At 36.8% G+C, this 25,243-nt stretch overlaps 1 protein-coding gene across 2 annotated transcripts; it reads left to right on the top strand.

The window, feature by feature from the left end:
- The first annotated feature begins 1,572 nt into the window (after positions 1 to 1,572).
- LOC127630636 (guanine nucleotide-binding protein G(i) subunit alpha-3-like) lies at positions 1,573 to 25,135 on the top strand. 2 transcript variants are annotated; one of them, XM_052108265.1, is made up of 9 exons: positions 1,573 to 2,167; positions 13,124 to 13,166; positions 13,289 to 13,430; positions 15,263 to 15,420; positions 17,470 to 17,598; positions 17,683 to 17,812; positions 19,030 to 19,183; positions 21,815 to 22,025; positions 22,352 to 25,132. In XM_052108265.1, exons 1-8 carry the CDS (start codon positions 2,050 to 2,052, stop codon positions 22,003 to 22,005), a joined length of 1,065 nt encoding a protein of 354 aa, XP_051964225.1. In that variant the 5' UTR covers positions 1,573 to 2,049; the 3' UTR covers positions 22,006 to 22,025; positions 22,352 to 25,132. The 2 variants fall into 2 exon arrangements, with proteins under 2 accessions (XP_051964225.1, XP_051964223.1); XM_052108263.1 differs by having other exon boundaries at positions 17,470 to 17,812; positions 22,352 to 25,135.
- The last annotated feature ends 108 nt before the right edge of the window (positions 25,136 to 25,243 follow it).

Genomic DNA, 25,243 nt, shown 5'->3' with positions numbered 1-25,243 from the left:
TGGCAACTTATCCTCTGTGACATTTCTTTGGCTAAGGGAGCGCGTTCATGAGTAAAAGACCCTTATCATAACCTGCTGCACCACTTTACAAAGCAAAAATACTCAAGTTTGTATCGGTCTGTATGCATGCTCTGAAAGGGCATTGGGATATTAAACCTATCATGATTACAAACTTTTGTTATATATAAAAAAGGTTTAATAGTCTATAGACCATACTCAGTAGTGCCATATTTCATTTTCGATGGGACTGAAAATGAGGCTGAGAGGGATACTACGTAATGGAACAGTCTCCTCAATGGGTTGTACAGTTGTTTAAAGTATTGTTTATCATTTTGCTGATAAACTATTTGATATATATATATAAACACATACAAAAAAATGGCCAAAAGTTTGGAATAATGTACAGATTTTGCTCTTATGGAAAGAAATTGGTACTTTTATTTACCAAAGTGGTATTCAACTGATCACAATGTATAGTCAGTACATTAATAACGTGAAAAGGTTTTCAGAACTTCTTAAACTACTTCAAAGATTTCTCATTAAAAATCCTCCACATGCAGATCAGCTTTGCAGATCCTTGACATTCTAGCTGTCAGTTTGTCCAGATACTCAGGTGACATTTCACCCCACGCTTCCTGTAGCACTTGCCACTTGTCTTGTCGGGCACTTCTCACGCACCTTACAGTCTAGCTGATCCCACAAAAGCTCAATGGGTTTAAGATCCATAACACTCTCTTCCAATTATCTGTTGTCCAATATCAGTGTTTCTATGCCCACTCTAACCTTTTCTTTTTGTTTTTCTGTTTCAAAAGTGGCTTTTTCTTTGCAATTCTTCCCATAAGGCCATCAAGAAACTGGTGTTGAGCGGGTAGAATTCAATGAAGCTGTCAGCTGAGGACATGTGAGGTGTCTATTTCTCAAACTAGAGACTCTGATGTACTTATCCTCTTGTTTAGTTGTACATCGGGGCCTTCCACATATCTTTCTTTCCTTGTTAGAGCCAGTTGTCCTTTGTCTTTGAAGACCTTTGTATGAAATCATTTTTGGCCATCTCAAGCACTGCACCTTCATTCCTCAAAATAATGATTGACTGATGAGTTTCATTTTTGACCTAATATTGACCTTAAGACATGCCAATCTATTGCATACTTTGGCAACTGAAAAACAAACACAAAGGCAATGTTAAGCTTAATTAATGAACCAAAAAGCTTTCAGCTGTTATTGATATAATGGCGAGTGATTTTCTAGTACCAAATTTGCAATTTAGCATGATTACTAAAGGATAAGGTGTTGCAATGTTGCATATAAATATATTACTGCTACTCTGAATAAGGTCAATTCTATGGCCACAAGACTTATAACAATAACGCATTTAATTGGGGACGCTGCTGGATCGAATATCCAAATATAAGACCAATTCTTTCTAGTAGTTGTTATTAAAGTACACACATCGAAAATATAATGGGAACCCTTCCTAACGAGAAAAACAAGACTGGATGTTGTAGAACTACGTCTCCCAGAATTCCTCGACAATTTCTTTCGCGCATCGCTGCATTCTGTGCTGCGGGCGCATCAACGTGCGTCTGCGCTTTATATCAAACTTCTCCCGAGATTACTGGGATCCTCTTCGAGACATTTGCATGTTTTGGATACAGTCTTGGATACGTTTTGTGCTAGAAAAAAAATTATAATCTAGCGACCAAAAACAGACAGCAGAACCTCCTCAGTGGAAACTTTTTAATGATCGAATATTCAACTGGTAAACTGGTTTTAGTTCCTTTGCGCAGTTCCAAACAATGTAGTTTCAAAGGATCACGGTTCGCTGCTTAATCATAACGTTATCAAAACCGCCGTTTGAATATGTATTAAAGTAGGCTATATCTGTTTCCATACGCTGACGGCGGCATCGTGTGAGAACCTGCCAACGCCTTTTCTCTCTTCGGATTCGTTATTCTGCGAGCTGTAGGAGAACATTGTTACGTCAGACTACAGTGTCCCGTTTTAAAGGTTGTATTTTCCGCTTGTATTCGCTTTTATAAACGTAAAAAAATGGGTTGCACGTTAAGTGCTGAAGATAAAGAAGCGATGGAGAGGAGTAAGATGATTGATCGGAACCTGCGAGAGGACGGAGAGAAGGCGTCCAGAGAAGTCAAACTACTGCTGCTCGGTATGATACATTAGACCTTTCATTTAGTGGTACTGAGAAAGAGTAGTATGTGCTTACAGTAAATGCAACTTAGGCTATCAATGCTGTTTTAATTCATGCTTTGTTGCTATCAAACCTTTAAAGAAAAATGTGAATTCCAGAACTACCTGTAGACACATGCAGTAGGCTATGTCTGAGCAGGTTTTGTATTCAGAATATTACAAGTGGTGTTTGTATTCAACTAATTGGCTCGGGTTGTGGTCAAAACATGTTTCCCACAAACCTCCCAAGTATCCCAATTTCCCACAAAATTGTACATTGCCAAATTATAGCCATCACCTCTCCACTTGGTTGCTTCCTATGACATGAGACTCGAACACTCAAACATTGCAGTGTGACGGAGAAATAGTAAAAAGTGGTGTTATTTTTGGTGGTATTACAGCTGTCAAAGCGTGTTTGATTGTAGATGTTAATGGCTGTTGTGGACCATTAGGGGTCGTTCACACCGAGCGCGTCCTTACTTACGCTTAAAAAAGCTTGACGCAGCGTCACAAACGCAGGTGTCTCGAGACGCGTTTTGAACAGTTGAAATTATTTTAAAGGGATTGTCCGGGTTCAGTACAAGTTACGCTCAACTGACAGCACTTGTGACATAATGTTGATTACCACAAACACCAATTTCGTCTTGTTCCTTTTCTTTAAAAAAATCTAAAAGTCTTCGTAACAATGAGGCACTTACAATGAAAGTGAATGGGGCCAATCCGTAAATGTTAAAATACTCACTGTTTCAAAAGTATAACCATAAGACATAAAAATGATGCATGTTGACACAACTTTAGTGTGATAATATCGCTTCCCAGATAACACAGTATGTCTCAGAGAAGTCTGTTTTAGATCTTTTCATCAATTATTTTACACCCCTGGTAAACAGTACTTGCCTTTTTGTGTGAAGATTGGTCTAGTATGGAATGATTTCTGTGTGGGATAGTTTTCCCTTGGACTGTGACATTCTTTTACATGCAGATTCTCTGTCAAAACAAGTTTAAAATTGTTCAAATAGATTCAAGACTGAAGAGTTACAGTACCTTGGTTGTGGAAACAACACTCATACTGACTGATCTTTTATGTGTGCAATTTTGATACTGTTATATTCCCTACTGTAAAGCTTAGCAGGTAAGCCATTAGGCAAAGGCAGCAGACTGATCTCACAGTGAGATTGGAAAGAGTAGGTCGACTATCTAAAATTGGCGTATACTTACCGAAATTCGGAACACTGCCCCATTTGACCAAAGCGGTAAGTGTTCTTGGTTGTAATGGTAACGTGTGAGTGCCATTTTCTGGGTTTAATGTCCGCAAAGTGAGTTGTTTTCTGCTGTAAAGGCACATATGAGGAAAGACTGTTTTATAAAGTCTACAACCCAAAACTAGTCCTAACCTTAACCATTAGTGTATGAAAAACTTAATGTTAGATGTGAAAATGCAACATCCGCAGCATGGCCGTCACTTATTATGCAATCGCGATTACTCCCTGATCACAACGGAATTAGATCTACGATGTTTCCTGCTGGCGTGATGAGCATCCAGATGCGAAATGCTTCTGGGTGTGCCACAGGGAAACCAATTGAGTGGGAGCCATTGCAGACATGTCTGTGAGGACATGACAACAGTCCACGAGTCGGCATAATGATCCCGATCCTAGTGTATCGTAACTATCTGAAACAACATGCTGATCTCCCTTGTGATCATGTTGAAGGCAGATGATATCCAAGACATTGATTCACTGACAGGTATGCTATGTTTAAAATGCCATTTCTCCTCTTGGCATTTAAACAGTGCATTAAGGCACGTTATGGGGGCTTAGATTTTTTATATGAATACTGAAACCCACAGTATGCTGAAAGTGGGGTGAGCATTTCAATGAGCTGAATATTACATGCTCCGCTAAACAAAGAATGCAGCTCATAAATAAAAGCCTCTCTGAAAGAACTGTCCAAGGACAGCGAGTACTGAGGTTACAGCTGGACTAAGACCAACTCCCCTGTGGCCTGAGTGATCACAGTGAGTGAACTAAAGAGGAATCCCACTCTTGCTTTCCCTGTTTTAATAATGCTGGCAAGTTTAAACATCATGGCTACATCCCTGTAGGGCAGGTGACAGGATTGTAAACATCTAACAAAGTTGGCCTCGACTGTATTGCAATTAGCATTTCACAATGAAGTCTGAGCTTAATCACAATGTGGGAACTCAGTTGTGGCTTTCCTTTGTATTCTCTGTGGTTTTCCTGTCATCAGCAGTTTCAGAGGCTTTAGGTGAATTTTACTGTATTGTTACTACTGGCTGATCTGGAATTAAAGTGGCCCATTTAGCTCTTCGCAGTTACTATAGATTTTTATATTCTTTATTTTGCCTTCATATAATCACCATTAAAATTATTTTGGTCACAGGGCATGACTAACCATATATCGGACATTCAAAGAGTTCCACTTTTTTTTTATTTTTTTTTGTAAACTATGAAGAAATTATTTAGGGCTGACACAATAATCATCTGAAATGTGTAATAACAGGAAACATCAAATCCTCTCAACGGCATGTTGAGAGGTTTTGAAGCAACATGTGATAACTGCTAAACTGTTTGTAATACTTGGCTTCAAAGATAATGATTTGAAATTAAATATATTTAAATTGTAGTTAAATTTATTTAATAAACTGTATGTGCTCTATAATTTCACTGGTTAAAGGAATAGATCACCCAAAAATGAAAATACTGTTAAAATCAAAGGGAAAATGTATTAGAAGTAACTTCTTTCAGCTCTTGTACTGTACAAACAACAGTTCATAGTGACAATGTCTGGCAAGCTCCAAAAAAAGGACAAAAACTTTGTAAAGAGATTAATGGAAAAGAGGAGGCGAGAACCGGCTTGACAATATAAATGATATTTTAATGAAAAACTTAAACAAATGACACAAACACACACATGACAGTCAGCTGACCGTAAACTATCTCTCTCTCGTCGCAACACCTTCCGCAGTCGGCATTTATCCGTCTCGGAGGCTTAATTAAGTGACCAGATGTGTATAATAACGCCCCGGCCCCGCCCTCCGCCCTGTCACAAACATCATACAACTAAAATAAAAACGGCCAGTATGACTTGTACACAATATCTAGTACCATATGCTAGTGCTGTGTGAGAAACAGACCAAAATGAAAGCATAAGTCCCTTCACTCCAGCTCTTAAATACTATTCTACATTCTGAAAATTAAAATTGGTACTTCACGTTCGGTTATGGGACATGCAAGAATCAGTGTTGTTTCACATTACTGACATTGAACCTGTTGCGTCTCATCCAAAGATGCTATTTTTGAATCTGACATTAAAGTAAATACGATTTTAGAGCTTCGGCAGAAAGCCGAAGTTTTTTTTTGTCCTTTTTGGAGCTTGACAGATGTGCTCACTATGACTTGTCATTGAATGAAAAAGAGCCACATGAAGATGCTTTAAATTCTCCTTTTGTGTTCCATTTTTATCATTTCCACACTAATACGTTTTCATTTGAAAATGCATTCATTTTGCTACTATTACACCGCTCATCCAGACTGGAACAGCGTTTTCCAAAAATGTTAACTTTCTTAAACACTCTCCAAAGCATACTTTGAGAAAAAATGCCATTAGAAAACTGAAAACTAGAGTTTTCAAACGAAAACATTAGTGTAGACGTGGCCTAAATATTAGAGTGCAATGGGCTGGTTCCGGAGGTAAAAATCCCATTCATTTTTTCCATTGACGAACTGATTTATACTGATAACTTGCAAACCTTTCAAGACAGATCTACAGTGAGCTCCGAGATTGTTCATTGATTGCTTCTGTTTATGTCATCAGTCCACATTATTTCAATTTCATAGTTTAAAATTTGTGTTTATTAGCGGAGTTCCTGGTTAGCAGAAAAATATCCACCAATCGGAGAACTGCAGCCAAGAAAGCCCACCAAACAAACCCGGAAGCGACCTACCACTCCCATGATGCACTGTAAATGACCCAAGCAATTTGGTCTCCCTTCTCCCTCAAGCTACTTATATATTTTTGTATATCTGAATATTTAAAAATAAACAAACTATATTGTTTTTATACTTCTAATCAACTACCTAAAACCAATAGATTTATTTATATATATATATATATACACACATTGTTTTATATTTGATTACGTCATGCTTCATGACATGAGATTGTAGTTTGTGCCCTCATCAATTACATTAAGTACACAGTCTTGTACCTTTTGTCTTTTTGTCCAGTTTTCAAATACTTTCTTGCATCAAACAAATTTTGTAATGTTACAATTCACCTCAGAGCTGATTGGTTTGGTTTATGGCTTAGAATTCTGTTATGATGGATTTTATGAAAAGAAATTAATGGTGAAAATACCTCTGGAACTGAGGCTGCGTAAAAAGTGGAGCTGTTGTGCTCTATAACAGCATATGGGCTGGAACAATGACTACGTTTACTTGGACACCAGAAAGTCATTTATTGTGAGAAAGCTGCTTAAGGCTCGAAATCAGTGTATGCCTTTTCATGAGCTGTGCTTACAGCTTTCACTTTACTCCTGTATACACACAGACAGTTCAGTAAGCAGGTTTTTCCACAGAAACAACATTTTTACGGTACGCTTATATGAATAACAAAAATGGGATCCGAGGAAGACTTCACTATTTTATTTTCTGTTTCTTCACTTTAATTCCAGATATTCCAGAATTGTTGCTGTGTTTGTTTCCTTCACTTGCTATCATGATGTGCAGTGGAATTGCGCTGCAATAGTGGGGTTTCCCTCTTACGTAAAACTCTGGTATTCCCCCAATGTAGGAGCTCATATACACAAACGTGAAGGACATTAGATATTTTACATTGGTGCGTATAAATGGGTATAGTATATAGTGTCTATATCCGGTCTATTCACGCACATGCACACTACTCAAAAACCGGTTAGAAAGTCTCTATGCGTTTACATGAACGCACTTATCCACATTGTCTGGGAGAAACCTAGATGCGTTACACCACTTTCTCTTAATCCTCTAAATGGCATAAGGTAACCGGAGTTCTAGTTTACATGATGTTTCAGATTGGCGCATTTTGCAAAAACCCTGAAATAAACTTTTTTTGTTGTCGTTCAGGTGCATGTAAATGTGGTCAATATGAGGGTGAATAAATAATGACAGAATTAAAAATTTTGGGTGAACTGGCTTCTAAAATGAACTTGTTGCTTGTTAACTGAGAGAAGATTAGTTCTCAAACTCTATAATAACCAAACAAGTGGATATTTCTCTCTGGTTTGAGCTCTGAGGTCTGCTCACTGATCTGTGTAAACCTGCATTGTTGAGAAAGGAAAAATACAGAGCTAAAGGAATAAGATATAAATCATAAATCATGGCTCTGCTCAGCTAGCCTTGATAATAATGTTGATTTTAAAAACACTGCACATGCTGCAGCAGCTAACTGTGTAATTACAGCAGAGCAAGTCATTCACACGCCCATTCAAACATTCACAGATGTGTATATAGGGATTAGTGTACCATGGTGTCTCTGCTCAGTCCCAGTGCGAGGCCACAGTGTGGCTCTCACTCCAGTGGCTGTAAATGCATAACCAGGCTGGGAGACCAGCTCAGGCTGTTCTTTTAAGTAAGAAAGTTTTCCTTTAGTGCACCTCCAATATCTTTCTCAGTAAGAAAGAGACTGGAAATCAGAGAGACCGGGGCGGGAGAGAGGGGACTGTAATTGGAATACGACCTGGGCTGTACTCTGTCATGTAATATCTGAAAAGCTAAATGTGTTTTTGTCAATCATTTAGAATTACAAACATCTCTTTTTGGTGCTGTAAACCTTAATATGTTCTAGGATAACAATTACATCAAATAAGTTCATATAAATAAATTAATAAAGTAAATAAACTCCCAAGTTTAAGTTAATAGATCTTTCACATTTGTATTTGTACCACACATGCATGTTAATTGCTCTTACCTTGAAATATATAAATAAGCTAATTTACACATTGTGATGGCATTTAACTTTAAATTTAACCCTGGCTGAACTTTACAAAATCACCATGTAATCTCAATGTAAATGCTTCAAGTAGAGAGAAATGGTATCTGAGAGAAGAATTAGGGTGTCTTAAATCATAGTACTGTTTGTAGAAATGAGTGTCCCGAAGTTGCTTTGATGGTCTTCTATTTCGGGTAAAGTGTGGATCTGTGAACACTTTGGGTGCTTCTCATTTCTGACACTGTGCATCCTTGTTTCCTTGCTCCACCCTCTTAGGAAATAAGGAAAGGCTGTAAGGAAAGAAAAGGAAATGTGGACAATGGAATCGAAGCAAGACAGATTTGTAAAATGAAATGTCCTGCTCATAAGAAATCCAAATAATTATAGATGCACTGTAGATGTATGTGACAATTATAGTTTATTTAAACCGCAAAGGTGAAACATGAATTAAAACTGTGAAGGGGGTGGAGAATGTATTCGTGTGTCAGGTGCTTCCACCAAAAAGTCTTCCTCATAGGAAGCTCCTGTGTTTCCTTTCCTTTGTGCTTGCCCCCTTGCTTTTCAGAAGAGGAGTTTGACTGTCTGATTCAGCTCTACAATTTTCATATGTGAAAAAATACAAACATGGCAGTGAGACCGATGGCACACCTTCACTTCATCGTGCTTTTACAACATAAAACAACATTAGACGTTATTGTTGGGCGAAGACACTGATTGGGTCATTAAATTACATATGATCAAGTTTCTCCATTTACATTAGTCTGAAAAGGGTATTAGAGATTAATAATCTTGCACTCTTTAATAACCATCTACTGTATTTGTACAGCTGCTTATTGTGGATGCTCTGGTGTTTTCTTAAGAGCTACTTTCTTGAAAATAATCTTTAAGAAAAATTGTTAGCACTAAATCGGTTAAATCGGGATCATCACAAACAGAAAATTAACCAAATGAACAATGTTTTGTTCTCATTTTATATTTGTCATTTATTGTATCACTGAAATATAGTGGAGATCAGATTCTCTTTCAAGGGACTGTTGGTACACGGACGGATGGAACAATTGCGCACCTCTGTGGTTACATCAGCGTCTCCCAACGTGTTTTTATGATAAAAGAAAATCTTCTAAATAACATAACATAACACAACAAAACTTTAAACACTAACAAGTCTTCTTAAATTCTTCTTGCACAAAGACACATTATATAACACTTTCAGCTGCATTACAGAACTTTGTGCTTTCTAATGACTTCTGTGGTTAAATCCTAATATTGCAACAACCTGGTCAATACATTGTACATCTCCTGCCCTCTTAGCCCTCCTACCCCCTCTCTAGAGCTGGGGAGGAGTACAAGGGGAGGGAAAATCAGAGAGAGAGAGAGAGAGAGAGAGAGAGAGAGAGAGAGAGAGAGAGAGAGAAAACTTGCTGGTTCCCAGACATGCCGTCACATGGTCCTCGATCACAACTGCAACCTCTGGTAGACGACAGCCGCTCCTCCTCCCCGGGCGTACTAGAGCAAGTCCTGGTGGATGGAGTGCCCTCCTCTTTTTTGGCAGCCGATAGGGAGCCCCTCCGCCCCTGGCAGTGGCTCCACCACTCCAGGCGGCTGACAGTGAGTCCCTTCTCCTCTCGTGGACGCTGGCGATTCCTCCACATTCAGGCTTTTGGCAGCGGTGACTCCATCCCCCGGTGGACGGCCGCGGCTGCTCCTTTGGGTGGATGGCAGTGGCGAGGACTCCACGACACCGCACCCCTCCTCCTTCCTGGGTTTTGGCACCAAAAATGGGAAAGTAGGTGGCGGGAACCGGCTGAACAGTCAAAATAATATTTAATGAAACAAAAAACACACAACACAAATGCACACATGGCAGCTGCTTGTGGCTCTCTCTCTCGAACTGCCGCATCCCGATGCACTTATCCCTCTCCTCGGCTGATTAGCCCTCCTCGTCAATGGCTGACACAAGTTCAATTGAATACTTTATTATTTTTATATTATATTGTACAGTCTCAATTGATAATGCAATTAAAACCGTTCTACTACAGTACTACGTCTATGCACGCCACACAATAAAACTGTAAAAACATATAATGAGGATTCAGTAGTAATGGAGATGAAATATACTTAATTGAACATGAAATAATATGCAGAAATGTGCAATATAACAATTACAATACTAAGTTTCCTTTTATTGTTTCTTTAGCAGTAAAGTTATAATAGAGAGATGGTTACTAAACAAATGTATATGTACATTACTGTGCTATGAAATAGACATTTTAAACAACTTGAGATGATTATACATTTCATGGGGAACTACCTTGTAGTAACTTTTACATATAGTGGCTTTTAAACAGAATTGTGAACAAACGGACTGTCTGCTAAAAGGACAATAAGTGATAGCTTGTGCATTTCAGTGACTGGGGCAAATTAAATTAGAAAACTGTGGCACACAAACTCTTAGGCAACCTGGAAGCTACAGCAATGTTATAAAATACTCCGAAGTCATGAATATTAGTAAGCAAGTTACAGTAACTTCACTGGACAATGTAGCTACATCGTGATTGGTTAACACATGAGTACTGTTCATACAAGCATGACAAGCAATATAAGCATCAACAAACCCAAGCTTTAGAACAAGTAAAGAACTATCCAGACCGCATCGATGCTGTCCTGAAATGTGTGACAGTGACTGACTGACTGAACTGAACAGCGTAGTTTCCCCAGCCAGAATACGTAACGGCCGGTACTTCTTTTCCATGTTTACGGACATGATGTAAATACACAAGGATGAATGAAGTAAGCCTGCGTTTCTTGCCAAATTCAACTTGACAGCTCAAAATAAGAATAGTTTTTTAGGCTTACCATAGTAAATAAGGGAATGGTAAGGACATTGTTTTAAACACAGGTTTTTTATGTACTCAATTATAGCATTTTGTTCAATTGGAACCCCAAAAAATTTTCTGTAGTTGAGCTTTAATTTTAACATTTACTCTCCCTGTCGAGTGCCTTGCCCAGTTTCAGTTAACCAAACTAAAAATATTCTTCTTGTCCTAACACTTGAAAAAAAATAAAAAAGGATGAGCGAGGAATGCCCAATAGCCTACAACGTTTTATTGCAAGCCGAAGCTTTTTGGAGAAATTTATAGTTTCACAACTTTGTTAAATGCAACTCTACAGAGCTGCATGACAAAAATGCCCATTAGTGTCTGCATAGAGTATAAATTTAGAGGTTATTGCACATCTTTAAAACTGAAGTATGTAACTTTTTCAGTGTTAAAATTGTTTCTTCTATCCCAGTCTAATATGCAGAGCCAACTATAAGTATGCCATTCATTGATACATTTTCTGTAAACACTGTGTCTTTTTGGCTATTTAAAAATGCCAGTGTTTGTTTTGAGTGACTCTCTTACACCTGTCCCGACAACATTTCTCAACCAATGGTATGAGTTGGGGGGCGGAACTATCTGACTGATGAGATGAGGGGTGTGTTCGCTATTTTGAAAACATTGTTTATTTTTGGAGTTCCAATCGGTGGCACTAGTGTAGCAGAAATTACATACTTCAGCTTTAAGTTCAATTAGAAATTTAAGTTCCTCTAAAATTAAAGAGATAAGTTCATTCAACTCAAAACAATAAAAAATTCTGGTGACTTAAAATGTGTAAGATTGATGTACTCAAAAGAAAAAGAAGGTTCTAAATACTCTAATTTGGATGATTTTATTTTTCCCTACACAATACAATTAATTATTTTCAGTATTAGGGATTACAGTATGCAGTTAATAAGCAATCCAAGTTAGTCATATGACTTTGTTATAAAAAGCTCATCTATCCCCAAGTACTCCTCCCCGCAGGCTGTAGCGCAATGATGTAGTGGATCTAATCCCATGCGTATTGGATTTTAGTGATGTAGTGGATGTTTTGATGTGCATGCATATTCACATTTTAATGTTTTGTTTTATTACTGTAGCATAATTAATGGTCATTAATACAGTATATATTCATATAAACCACACACACATTTATATATTAGGGCTGCACAATTAATTCAAATTAAATAGTGGTATGACAAAGTGTGATTATTTAACTGCAAAGGGCTACGACGATTAAATTAAATTAATAGATAAATCTAGCCGTTTGCTTCTAAGCCTATGCATGCTGCTTTGTCCTGTCTGTATTGTGTATAAGCATTATTTCAGTGTATTTAGAGTGGTTCTGTGCACCACAACTCCATCTTGTGCTCAGAGTAACAGATGTGCTCCATTTGGTTCTGCGTGCTGAGCGTGTCATTTTAAAGCACTCCAGATTCACTTTATTTTCACTTTTGCATACAATTATGTATGTTTGACCACTACATGTTAATACACAAATACAAATAATTCCCCCCATGGCATTTATGTACAGCGGAGATGTTAAAATGAGGAGCACATTATAGTGAGGAGTATATTGCTTAATTTATATATTTGTTTTCTGTACAATATTTTCATCATTCAAGTTAAGCTATATTAAACAAATGTCTCAGTGTAATACTTTAATACTGAGTAATAATGTACTCAGTGTAACGTATAAAAATAAAAACCTCATTACGTCACCAAAATCCATTATGCAGAGGATTAGATCCATTACGTCATCACGCTACAGTCTGCAGCGAGGACCCTCTCACTATCGTAGCTCCTGCTGTCCTTAGAAACACTTTGGCTGGGGAGCTAACATCAGATAAACCTTTCATCTTCAGGGCATTTCATCTCCATATGGCAACCGCAACCTGAAATAGACGACTTGTTCTCCAGCTCATGCTGGGCTTGTGATGTAGGAGGCTGAGGTTGAAAGCTTCTATTCATCTAATGTAGACCTTCTCCTGAGCGTGTGATGTTTGGGGTCAGGCAGATAAACTGCATTTATCGATTTACCATATCAAACTCATCAACAACGTTCTGTGTTTTTTGTCCTCTTTTAGGTGCTGGGGAATCAGGGAAGAGCACAATAGTGAAGCAAATGAAGTGAGTGGTTTTCATTTTTTATGATATGATGAAAGAATGTGACTGGCAGTTAATACTTGACCTTGATGATTTCATTTTTTCTTGAGTAGTTGATTATACTCAATGATTTGTTTAACTTTTAGGATCATTCATGAAGACGGCTATTCAGTTGAAGAGTGCAAGCAGTATAAAGTTGTGGTTTACAGCAACACTATCCAGTCCATCATTGCCATCATCAGGGCCATGGGCCGCTTAAAGATCGACTTTGGGGATCGTACAAGAGCAGTAAGATTTTATTAATTAGTTTATTAATTAGTTCTCTCAAAATGAATATTCTGTCATCACTCTAAATGACATCATTTTAGAGCGTATGGTATTATTTTTCCATGGAACACAAAAATCTTCAAGCAGTTCTTGCCATACAATGATAGTTCATTGTGACCTCATCAGTCGAGCTCCAGAAAGGACAAAAAAGAACAATAAAAGCACAGTAAAAGTAGTACATGTGACTTGTACGCTAAATTGGAAGTCTTCTCGAGCCATTCAATATTAAAATTATGTTATTTTATAAGGGATAATCTAGAGTCAGTTAGTCATTATCGCAAAATTAAACCCAACATGTTGTCAGAACCCCGACCAAATTTCAGTGGAGTTGAAATTACATTATTATGTGACAAAAAAGAGATTGTAGAGACTCCAGAAACAGCTGAATGAAGCTGAAACTGAATGAGTTCTATTGATGATTAAATTGCAAAAATCTCTGTCTGACTGCTCATTATCCCAGTTCTTACAAGACTACTTGCCAAATGAATAAACAAATAGTCATGAAATATGAATTTGAGTAGAAATAATTGTATTAGCTTGTAAAGATCGCAATGTGATGCAAGTAGTAGGAAAGATCACACTACCTGGATGACCGGTGAAAATTCACTTTATCCCCAAAAGTGTTGCCATTATTCATAAACCAGTCCGAATCTAGTATTACAGTGATGTATGTAATAATCAATGATAAACCTGCCCTCCACCATAACTCTGAAATAGTCTTCAAAAGTGGTGTAGACTAGGTGTTATCAGTGAACGAAGACTTAAATTTAATTTTATTTCCTCACACAAAGCTATTAACATCTAAAAATATTTTGAACAACATGAGGGAGAATTTTTCCTATGAAAATACACATTACACAGAATCATGTTTTTACCTCTCCTTTCTATGGGGCTGGCTGTTTTTAGCCGAACAAAGTTCTTGCACTAAAAAATGCACATAACATAATGCTGTTGTCTCGAGATGCACTTTTAAAAGTTGATATTCTTTTTTTAACTTAATCAGCATAAAAACGCAAAGCTTCTGTGCAAGATGCTGAAAAAATGTATACTGTGTCCGTCCAGTGCATGTTTGCATAGAAAAACTATAGAAAAAGAGCATAGCCCAACTCAAAACACAACTTCGTGTGAATAGCCAATAAGACTGCACAGAACACAGAGAATGCCAAATAATTCACCTTCTGGACAACCCAAACTACCTTACAGTAGTTCTGGGGGAAAAATGTTTTTGGATCACAAACTGAAATCTTTAATCAGCCTTTCAAGGACTAAAGTATTTCCAATCATTTATGATACCACAGTCCTATGAAAATAGTTTATTTCTCCTGTTCCACCTTAATTGGCCTACATCTCCAGCATAATTGAAGCAGTAATGTACTTATTGTGACCAATGTTAATTATGAATCATTAGTAGTCCTGTACAGGATGTACAAGAGCTCAAGTAATTAAACTGAACTGAAGTAATTAAACAAAATGGATCGACTTGATGTTTAGAGACTATAAACTTGTTTCCTGCACTGCTATTCAATGATGGCTCTATGCTATTATATCAACAGCACTATAGTAAAATAAATTACATTATAACCAACTAATGTGTTGCAGTCTAAACTTAATGTAACGAGGGGTACCAAGAAATAATAAAAATGCCAATAAATAGACAACACATATGTTGTATTGCATTGTCGTTGCATGTTGCACATAAAAACATTCATATAGTGCCAATAGTGTAGTCTGACAAAAAAATGTCTCTCTTGCAGTTTTACTGATTTATTTTTTATGCTTTTTTTTGTTATTAGGATGATGCTCGTCAGCTCTTCGTGCTTGCCGGCACTGCAGAGGAAGGGATCATGACCCCTGAGCTCTCTGGGGTCATCTGCCGTTTGTGGAAAGATGAAGGAGTACAGAAATGTTTTGCCAGATCACGAGAGTATCAGCTCAATGACTCTGCGTCCTAGTAAGAGAACTTCTTTTAGACTGAAGCCTTAACTTTTTTTAAAGAACATTTTATATTTTTTTAAAGAAATTGGTTTTAAAAAGTTCTCAAGAGAATTTGTTACTCAATGTCCATTTTTGGCTTATACATTAACTAGAGTAGTAATGTAATTTAAAGGTAAATTGTGTACATTTTTGCACCATTAGTCAAACCAAAGAGAATTGCAAAAATAATGTTTTCAAAAAAGTTTCTGGAACCCTCCTCCATCTGCTATTGGTCAGACAATGAGCTAGTCCCACCCCAAACTCACACCAAAGTTGTTGTGTAAGGCTGGTTGGGATTCTGAAACAACCAGCAATGTTTTGAAAGGGCTACAGTCAGAGCCACAGTTTAAACTTTTTGCCAGAAAAATACAGTTATGAATGGTTTACTTATAGTTAGACTACAAATTCAACTGGAATATGATAGCATTATTTAAACATGCAAAAATTACACACGTCGTTTAACAAATATGTGGAAAAATGTAACTGTCTATACCTTTGGTTTAATGTATCGAAAATTGTTTCCGGCTGCCTCCACAGTATTGTCATGCGTTATTTTGACTACCATAATAGATTAACATTAAATCAGCGTTTGGTCTCCATGATTGAGAAAGGTTCAGGTTTAGACCATTCTGCAGCTGATCAGCTCCAAAGTCAAGATCCAGACAAGATCCATCATGCTTCTCTTCGCCTTGTGCAAACATGTTTGGGATTTTTACCTGCTAGATTCCAGCTCACTGACTGTGGAGACAGAAGAATTGCATTCCAATCCTTTTTTCCCTCAGAATTTTCCACGTTCCAGTTTATTTTATTTTTTTGAGCAAACTCATACGTTGCATTGTATCTATAGAGTCAAATCTTCCCATAAGAGAGAAGCTTTGTGCTGTGTGGCCCTGTATTACTGTGTCATGTTTAGTGAATTCAGAGGAGTGGGTCATTGTGATGATACATTTTTATTTTAGCAACAGTAATACTGTGGTAAAAACAGGTCTTCAACAGAAGGCCAGTGAATAGTCTAACCGTATTTTGTTTAGCTATAACATTTGATAAACTTTTGATGACAAAGACCCCCAAATATAATTATCCTCTTGCACGGGATTCCCTATATAAATATAAAGATAGCTGTATATTTTAATGCTTAAGAAAAGTTTTATACCAAGTGGGTCTGTTTAGCCATGACTTTGTGTGTCATAGTCATTGCAAGCCAATCAGGTCAGCCAGAATTAAGTTAGAACACCCTTTATACAGGGTCACTCTAGTGACCACACAAGAAATGGAAGTGGAGCGTAGTTCTAGCGGGAAGACCAGCAGGTGTACATCATCACATCATTAGCTGGGTAACTCCTAGCCAATCGCACGTAAGCCATTGCTTTATAAGTCCGCTCACAATCTATCACATTGCTGTTTCGGTGTGCTAACACTGCAACCTCCACCTCCCCACCACCACCAGTTGAGCCCTGTCCCGCAGGGGGGTAGGCTCCTCGCCCCTGACTCCTATCTCCGGCAGGACATGACGGTTCCTGGTACAACTCCCTCGGACTGCCGGACGGGGCCTACGCCAAAGAGAGACATTACCTCCCGTTTTACATCTGTCAAATAAATGGCATCTCAAACTTCACTCAAGCCTGTGTGTCTTCCCGATAGAAGTGTAATTAATCATATTCACATATAAAATTTGACACCCTTTAATTCTTTTTAAATGATAAAAATAATCCTTTACATTTTTTTGTTAATCTAATTTTTCACAGACCCAGGACTCATGCACATGTGGCCTTTCTTTTATAAATGCCAGCTATTTCGGTTGTTCTGAAATATCTTGCAAGTAGATAATGCATGAAGCCTAATGAAAGTAATTTTACCATAATTTGTAATTTCTAAGTAACCACAGGGAAAATAAACAAACATATTTTGATGTGGTTATTTTAAATATCTCTCTAAATGCTCTTTAAATCATCCTGACATTTTCATTGTTGTTTTTTGAGTGGTTTCACTCAAAAATGTTTTATTATGGTTTCTCTCTCTTGAACAGCTATCTGAATGACCTAGATAGGATATCTCAGCCCAGCTACATGCCCACTCAACAAGATGTGCTGAGAACTAGGGTCAAGACCACTGGCATTGTAGAAACACACTTCACCTTCAAAGAGCTCTACTTCAAGTTAGTTACTTGCGTCTTTCTTTCTTTCTTTCTTTTTCTTTCTTTTTCATGCTCTGACACTGCATATTGTATGTGTTCACACAGGATGTTTGATGTTGGTGGCCAGCGTTCAGAGCGGAAGAAATGGATTCATTGTTTTGAGGGAGTCACTGCCATTATATTCTGTGTGGCTCTCAGTGACTATGACCTGGTCCTAGCTGAGGATGAGGAGATGGTAAGTCTGTAGCTCAACTGGAAGAGAATGGTGCTGACTGAGCAATGTATACTGATCAAATGAAGAGTATATTTTGAATGTACTATAAGTTGCTTTTGATAAAAGCGTCTGCAAATGTAATCTAATGGGTTCCTCTAAGGTTCCAAAAGTGTTGGCCAATCATGTTCATTAGAACGGAATTCTAGAAGAGTACTACAAGTCATCTCTGATTGGCATAAAGCGACCACGGTACTCTAGTCTTACCATAGTGCATATAAGACAATGTTTTCAAGGTCAAGAGTTTGTTAGATTTTGCCCATTTTAGAGATCCATTTGAAATTATGGATTAACTAAAATATGGCAAAAAGTAGACATTTTGGTTTTTAGAGATTTTCTTTAATAGCCAGTGAAAGGCTCTTTTTGGATGGAATCAGTGGAACTTCTTTTTCTAGATCTCAATTCTTGTGTTTACTTCTCCAAAGCCATGACTGATGAGCTAGGACATTCCATTTGTCCTGGTTGTGTCAAAGTGATTTCCTCATAGCTTCATGGAAGACCGCATTGTGTCTTTGGGAGACCGCATTTGCTGAAATACAGACATGCTGACAATTTTTTCATAAGGGGGTGATTTGAGGATACATTTTTCTTTTACAGTGGAACTAAGAATACATGCACAGTCTTGCTAGAAAGTATGTCACATTACATGTACAAGGCTTTTCACACTACACTTAAACCTGCATCCAGATCGGACATCTCTGGAATTAAGTCTGCCACTTATTTTAATGGATCCTCCTTCTCATACCTGTTGGACAGATATTCTATGATATAGTACATACAGTATAAAGAAAAATCAAGGGTAATAATTCAAATGTTATTGCAGCAACTCGCAATATCCCCATAAGACAAAGTGATGACGTTTTTGGTAATAGTATGTTCTAGACATAATTCACAAGTTAAGCACTGTTACTAACTTACGCGTAATGTAAAACAATATAACGCAGAATTGCACAAGCTAAGGGTAGAAAATTACCTTGGGTTAACAATTTGTGAAAATCCCATATGTTTCTGAAAAATAACCCTTAATTCTGTCATGGGAATGAGCATTCATTATTTCTGATGCTCTTTGTGAAAACCTCCACTATCAATTTTCAAACCTTGCAATGTCTGCTGAAATTTGAATGTGAGGAATTGGTGTTTATGGCAAGTCATCAGTCTCCGTGATCTTGATGTGTCCACAGAATCGGATGCATGAGAGCATGAAGCTCTTTGACAGCATCTGCAACAACAAGTGGTTCACAGACACGTCCATCATCCTCTTCCTCAATAAGAAGGATCTGTTTGAGGAGAAGATCAAGAAAAGTTCCCTCACAATATGCTACCCAGAATACTGCGGTGAGTTCACATTTCAACAGGTTCAGTTACCTTTTGCACTCAGTGGGTTAGTTTCAATTGTATCTCCATATATTGCCCTGTTGTTTGAAAAGTAATCTACTGATCCAAGGATAGCATTAATGTAAACAATTTAGACATTGCTTTAGCAAATACAGGCATCTTTCTGTCCTATATACAGATGTGTGTACCATTTGAATGTCTGTATTTACCGTGAACTTCACAGAACCATACACTACTAAATAACATAAGAGGTGAAAAAGGTCTCACAAAAGATGCAAAGATGCAAGAATAAAAAGACGACTGTACAGAGTATAGAATTAAATGAACCCAAAGCTAATTTATAAGTGGTCACTGAAGATGTCAATGTAGTGGCCAGAGATTGGTCAAGAAATGGATGATTAAACGTGGGATATATGATTAAGATTATTTATAATATATTAATTTTTTTTTCTGTAGGCAAATAGAAACTAATATAAGCAACCTGGTCTCATAGAATCACTTTATTCTAACAACCTTTTTAGCTAAATTTGTTTTACATGCCAAATTCTATGTATCACAGCAGTTATCTGGTGAAATAAACAGTTGAGGTGCTACAACAACCATGAATTTTATTCACCTTCACACAAAACACAAGAGTAAAATGGCACATTAGCAGTTCATTAACATATGTTTCAACTTATGTTATTCACACAATGCTATCTAATGACATCAAAATACTTTTATAATAACCATGATTTGAAATATGATACATTTTAACAAATGCATTACATAACCAAGAACATTAACAAGCTTATTCAAGCTTGACTAAATATTGCAGAAGCTGAACTATTAAGAGGGTTGAAAGACTGGGGTAGGAGTCCAGCAAAGCATGTCGACACGTAAGCTGAAATTATCACGACGAAATGAAGTGGTTGCTTCAGCTATTGCATTTTTCATCTGATATTTGCTACAGAAAATGGTATGTTTTGTTCATTTAAAACTCCATAAAGCATTTACAAAAACCTTATCTTTTTGGAGTATATTTAACTTGCTTTTAGTGCCCCACAGTGGACATTTTTCCATGAAAATTAGGCGATACTTGTAATAAACCACGTAATTTCATTTTGCAAAAATGTTGCCACAGTCACGTAATTTTCATTAGATTATTCTGGATAAAAGATGGTTTGAATTACCTAAATTTCTATATTTAGATACAATTTCAGAACTTCAGAACAATACTTCTATCAGGAAGACTCACAGACTTGAGCCAAATTTAAGATGACCTTTATTTGATGAATATAAAACAGAAATGTAATGTCTCTCTTTGATGTAAGCCCCGTCTGGCAGTCCAAAGAAGTTGTAATCGGAACCGTCATATCCTACCGGAGATATGAGGCAGGGGACGAGGAGCCTACCCCCGTGCAGAACGAGACTCAACTGGTGGTGGTGGAGGTTGCCGTGTTAGCACACTGAAACAGCAATGTGATAGATTGTGAGCAGACGTATAAAGTGATGGCTGACATGTGATTGGCTAGGATTTAGCTAACTAATGGTGTGATGTACAACTGCTAGTCTTCCCGCTAGAACTACCCTGTGCTTTGCTGTAACTTCACATTTTGTCAAAATTGAATTATAACTGAAAAGGGTCACTTAGACTATGATCTGTCTTATGACAGGCTTGGCAGAGCTGTGCTCCGATTGAGTGAAAACCAATTGAAACTTTTATAATCCACATTTTGCTGGACATTTAAAAAAATTATATTTATTTATTTTTCAGTTCTCCTCAGCCGTTTTTCTCCATTTCAGTTTTGGCAGTTAATAGTTTGTGGTTTTGTATGGCAGAATATATTAAAGAAAAGTTGTATATATGATGGCTTGAGCCATCTGCTTTTGTTTTAGTCTAGTAAAAGGTGAACTATTAAACCATGCCTAAAATTAAAATTGTCTTCAGATAGTATTTTTACTCAAGCACCAGTTTATTGGTATAGTCTTTTGTGCAATAAGACAGAGTTGATTTGAATTATTGCTTGTTTAGAAATATTTATAAAAATGAAGAGAGGTATATCTGACATTGAGTTTGAACAGCCTTACAGTTGAGGGCAGATCTCCCTTCAACTAAGCACTGTGGAAAAACCTGTTTTGTGTCTGCTTGGAATCATTTTCCGGGCCAAGTGAAAGTTGGAGATGTTTTAGTGCCTCTCTCTGCTTTCAGAAACACAGTGCTTTTATAGATGTTGGCTTGTGCTTCGTGTATTTCAGAGAACTGGAGTATGAAAAGTGGCACAGATTATTTTGCAAGTGGGCCATTAGAGGAAACATTTATATCACTTCATTTCTCAAAATGAATGACGAATTGCTCTTGTTCTTCAACTTAAACCAACTTAAAAAACCTTAATTTACTTTAATTGACTCCTCAGGATCTGACTATGGATTGTCAGAACTAATATCACATCATATTGTAATAAGATTTGAATTGAAAGACTACAGTTTAGGAATCTTATTGTAGATTGCTATTTTGCAATGAAATATTAAATATTATCACTAGTTCCTCACTTCAAGAGCACTTTTTTTGAGCAAGTACTCCCATTATATATGTCAATGGGTTCTGGATATCACACTCATCGTAACTCATCTCTGTCACATGATGCTCAGGATTGAACACGTATGAGGAGGCAGCAGCCTACATCCAGTGCCAGTTTGAGGATCTGAACAGACGAAAGGACACAAAAGAGATCTATACGCACTTCACCTGTGCCACAGACACGAAGAATGTACAGTTTGTGTTTGATGCCGTTACTGATGTCATCATCAAGAATAACCTAATAGAGTGTGGGCTCTATTGAAGCATCATCATTCTGCTGAGGTAGGTGCATAGAGACATCTAAAGAGACATCTGTATTTAAAGGGACAGTGCCCACAGAATTAATTTGCTCACTCGCATGTTGTTCCAAACCTGTATGGCTTTGTTTCCTCTGTGGAACGCAAAATGAGATGTTAGGCAGAATGTTAGGGAATGACAGCCTCAGTCTCCATTCACTGACATTGCATTCTTCAAATTTCTCCTCTTGATCCATGTAAGAAAGAAAGTCATACATGTTTAGAATGGCATAAGGTTGAGTAAATAAAGAAAACTTTCATTTTTGGGTGCATTAACCCTTTTCACAAAACTGACATTTTCATTGCTTACAGTTATTTAAGGAAGATTTTGGATCTTTACTGGCTGAATGACTGAGAAAGACTGCAACCTCACTGCATGCAGTCTTTACACTAAGTGCAGTACTTAAGCCTATGGACAGCATTATGGAGACTCAATTTTCTTTTGATGCTCTTTCTGTAATGACCATTATTTCTTTGCCATTTGCTTATAGTGTTTGTTATTGTCAGGACAGCTTCATTCTGTTCATTTCCTGTTTCCTCATTAGGTATACAATGCACACTACTATGCATTGATCAAAATCCACCATGGTCGGTATTATTACACAATGTGCTAAATGCCATTACGTCAAATCGTATTGTTTTTAATGTTTGCAAACTAAAATGTTTGAATTTGAATTCTCTCAATAAGAGTGTATAACAGTATTGCTTGTTTTGTCATAGTATTCTGCTAATTTATTAATTATTTAGGGTTGTCTTCAAGTATATTTGCATACGTTGCAGAATTTACAAGAATTAGGTTGCTATGATGAATGAAACTGAACTAGTCAAGTAGAATTTTTGTTTATTACACTTAGATCATAGTGTTAATGTTCCTCCTTCATAGCCAAAAACACTCCATAACAGTACGCTTTGTTTAACTTTGTTTTCCACTAATCAGTTTATATTACACACTATTTTTGTGTACCTCTACAGGGTAGGATTGCACCAGCTGTGCGTAAGGTCTCACATAAGTTGGGACGTAAAGTTCACACTATGGGCTTAGTAACTACTAGTTAGTTTGTAACCAAGTCAGTGCTTAATTTGGTTGCACCACCTGTTCTTAAGGCAAGACTTAACTAGTAGGTCGTAAACTCTGTAAAGTAACGTGTAGTCACATAATATGACGTTTACCTGTATTGATCCAATAAACAGCCTTCGAATTTGTACACAGAAGTGTTAAAAAGCCGTGAGCTTCATTTTGTTCTTGTTGCGGTTGATGTTAAAACCTTGTTTGCTCACGTAATTGTCAGCTGTAATAAATTACATCCACATTAAAATACGATACGAAATAAAAGTTGATTTGTGTAAATAACAGTATATAGGAACTATATATAAAATAAATAAATGCTAATACAATAGGCTGGAAAAATAGATATTTATTCATTTTAATATAATATATTTTGAATGTGTTGAAACATGACACTGGGCGACGCACCCTGAAAACTGCACCGTTAGAGTGCTTTCATGCTGAAGAGACACTCAAAAGTACGTTTTTTTTTTTTTTTTTGGTAAACAAGTGCAAATATCAACATCATAATGTATGTTGAAAGGACTGAAGCCTGTCACACAAAACATGAGCTCATTGATGTCATAAAATATCAGTTTGCTTTTTTATTCCATCTGTTACTCCTGGTCTTCCGTAAATATTTAGTTTATACGTAGGGTTACATCCTACCTATGTTCAATGGTGCAACGCTCAAATATTAAGTAGTGTGTAAATTGTGTCCAAAACATAGTGCCCATTTACACCACAACTAGGCTAAGTTTTAACTTGTGTATAGCTGGTGCAACCAGCAGAAGAGTGTGCGTTATGAACAAATGCTTGTCTCGCAGATACATTTTGGAATGGTGCAAAAATAATGACCTTGTGTTGGTTCAAGAACATTTTGGAACATATACCATAAAAACAGAAAAATTACTTGCATGATGGCCGGAATTGTATTTGTGTCTTGATGGAGTACATCCTTTTTTAAGACTTGTTTGATGTGCTTTTTTTTAATCCTGTGGATTTCAGTATTTTTAAACAAGCTGACACAATGTGATCTTGTTTGTAATACATTTTTAAATATGAAAAGGGTTTCGGTCAATTTCACCTTAGATGTCCATAACATACAGAATGTTTTTTTTGTCAAAAAGCCAGAGTTTCTACCTATATACTGTATACCTAGTAAAAAGTGAATGCAAGACAGTCATTGTCATGTTTAACAAGTATGACATATTCAAATATGTGTGCTTGACATTGATGTACTCTTTTGTCTAGATTTATACTTATATTATATTTCAACGATCCATGATTCCTACTTTTACATCACTGTGCTTTTTAAAATATTTTAAACCTGAAAGTGCAAATGAACAACTAACATTAACGATTGCACTTAATCGCAGAATTATTATGTGACAAGCCTTGGATTGATTGCTTTCTGAACACTCATGTGATCTTTATTTAATGGGTTTGTTGTTTTTGAGTCTTAATTGTTTTAATCATATAAAATTGTAATTGACCATAATACTGCTGAAGTTTTACAAGATGCATATGCAATTATCTGTTTAAAACCCTTCTTTGGAAAGTACATCAATACATGGGCTTGACCAGATACAACTATTTTAACTACATAAGTGTAAAAAAAAGTAATATAGTCTTTTATTACATAATTCTTTATGTAATTTTAGTCTTCAAAGTTCAAACACTGAAGTTCTTGACAGACTGAGTATATAAAAAAAATTATTTTACTAAAATGTATACTCAAAATATGTACTTGGCAGTTTGCCTTATTTTGACAAGATGTACTGTATCTGATATGAAATGATTTTGCAAATGTTGTGCAATTGCTATGTTTGGTTCCTTTCCAGTTGTTTTCTGATTGTGGCTATAAATGTGTGTTTACATGTGGTCTCTTAAATGTTAGCTATCTCTTTTACTCTGTTTAGCTGTTGTAATGACACCTCCTAATACACATTTTTCATTTTGTTTGATTATATTATTCTCTTGGCAAAGAGAGGGTTTTGTACTGTGGCAAATTCAGAATTAAATTGACACAAAAGGTCAGTGTTTGAATACATTAATTGCAATAATGCAAGGTCGCTGTTTTGTAAAAGTGTTATTACATTATCGCTAATGGGCAGTTAATTGCAGCTACTGTACATTTACACATAATCGTAATCTGA

This window comes from Xyrauchen texanus, chromosome 37, assembly GCF_025860055.1.
Source record: "Xyrauchen texanus isolate HMW12.3.18 chromosome 37, RBS_HiC_50CHRs, whole genome shotgun sequence".
NCBI lineage: Eukaryota > Metazoa > Chordata > Actinopteri > Cypriniformes > Catostomidae > Xyrauchen > Xyrauchen texanus.
The sequence above is the reverse complement of the archived record's forward strand: the minus strand, read 5'-3'. Positions and strand labels throughout refer to the sequence as shown.

What these genes read in the sequence shown, in the direction of transcription:
- LOC127630636 (XM_052108263.1), top strand. Translation starts at nt 2,050, where the DNA reads ATGGGTTGCACGTTAAGTGCTGAAGATAAAGAAGCGATGGAGAGGAGT. An exon ending in ACAATAGTGAAGCAAATGAA is followed by an intron (nt 13,167 to 13,288) that starts GTGAGTGGTTTT and finishes TTTAACTTTTAG; the next exon opens with GATCATTCATGAAGACGGCT. An exon ending in ATGCTACCCAGAATACTGCG is followed by an intron (nt 19,184 to 21,814) that starts GTGAGTTCACAT and finishes CATGATGCTCAG; the next exon opens with GATTGAACACGTATGAGGAG.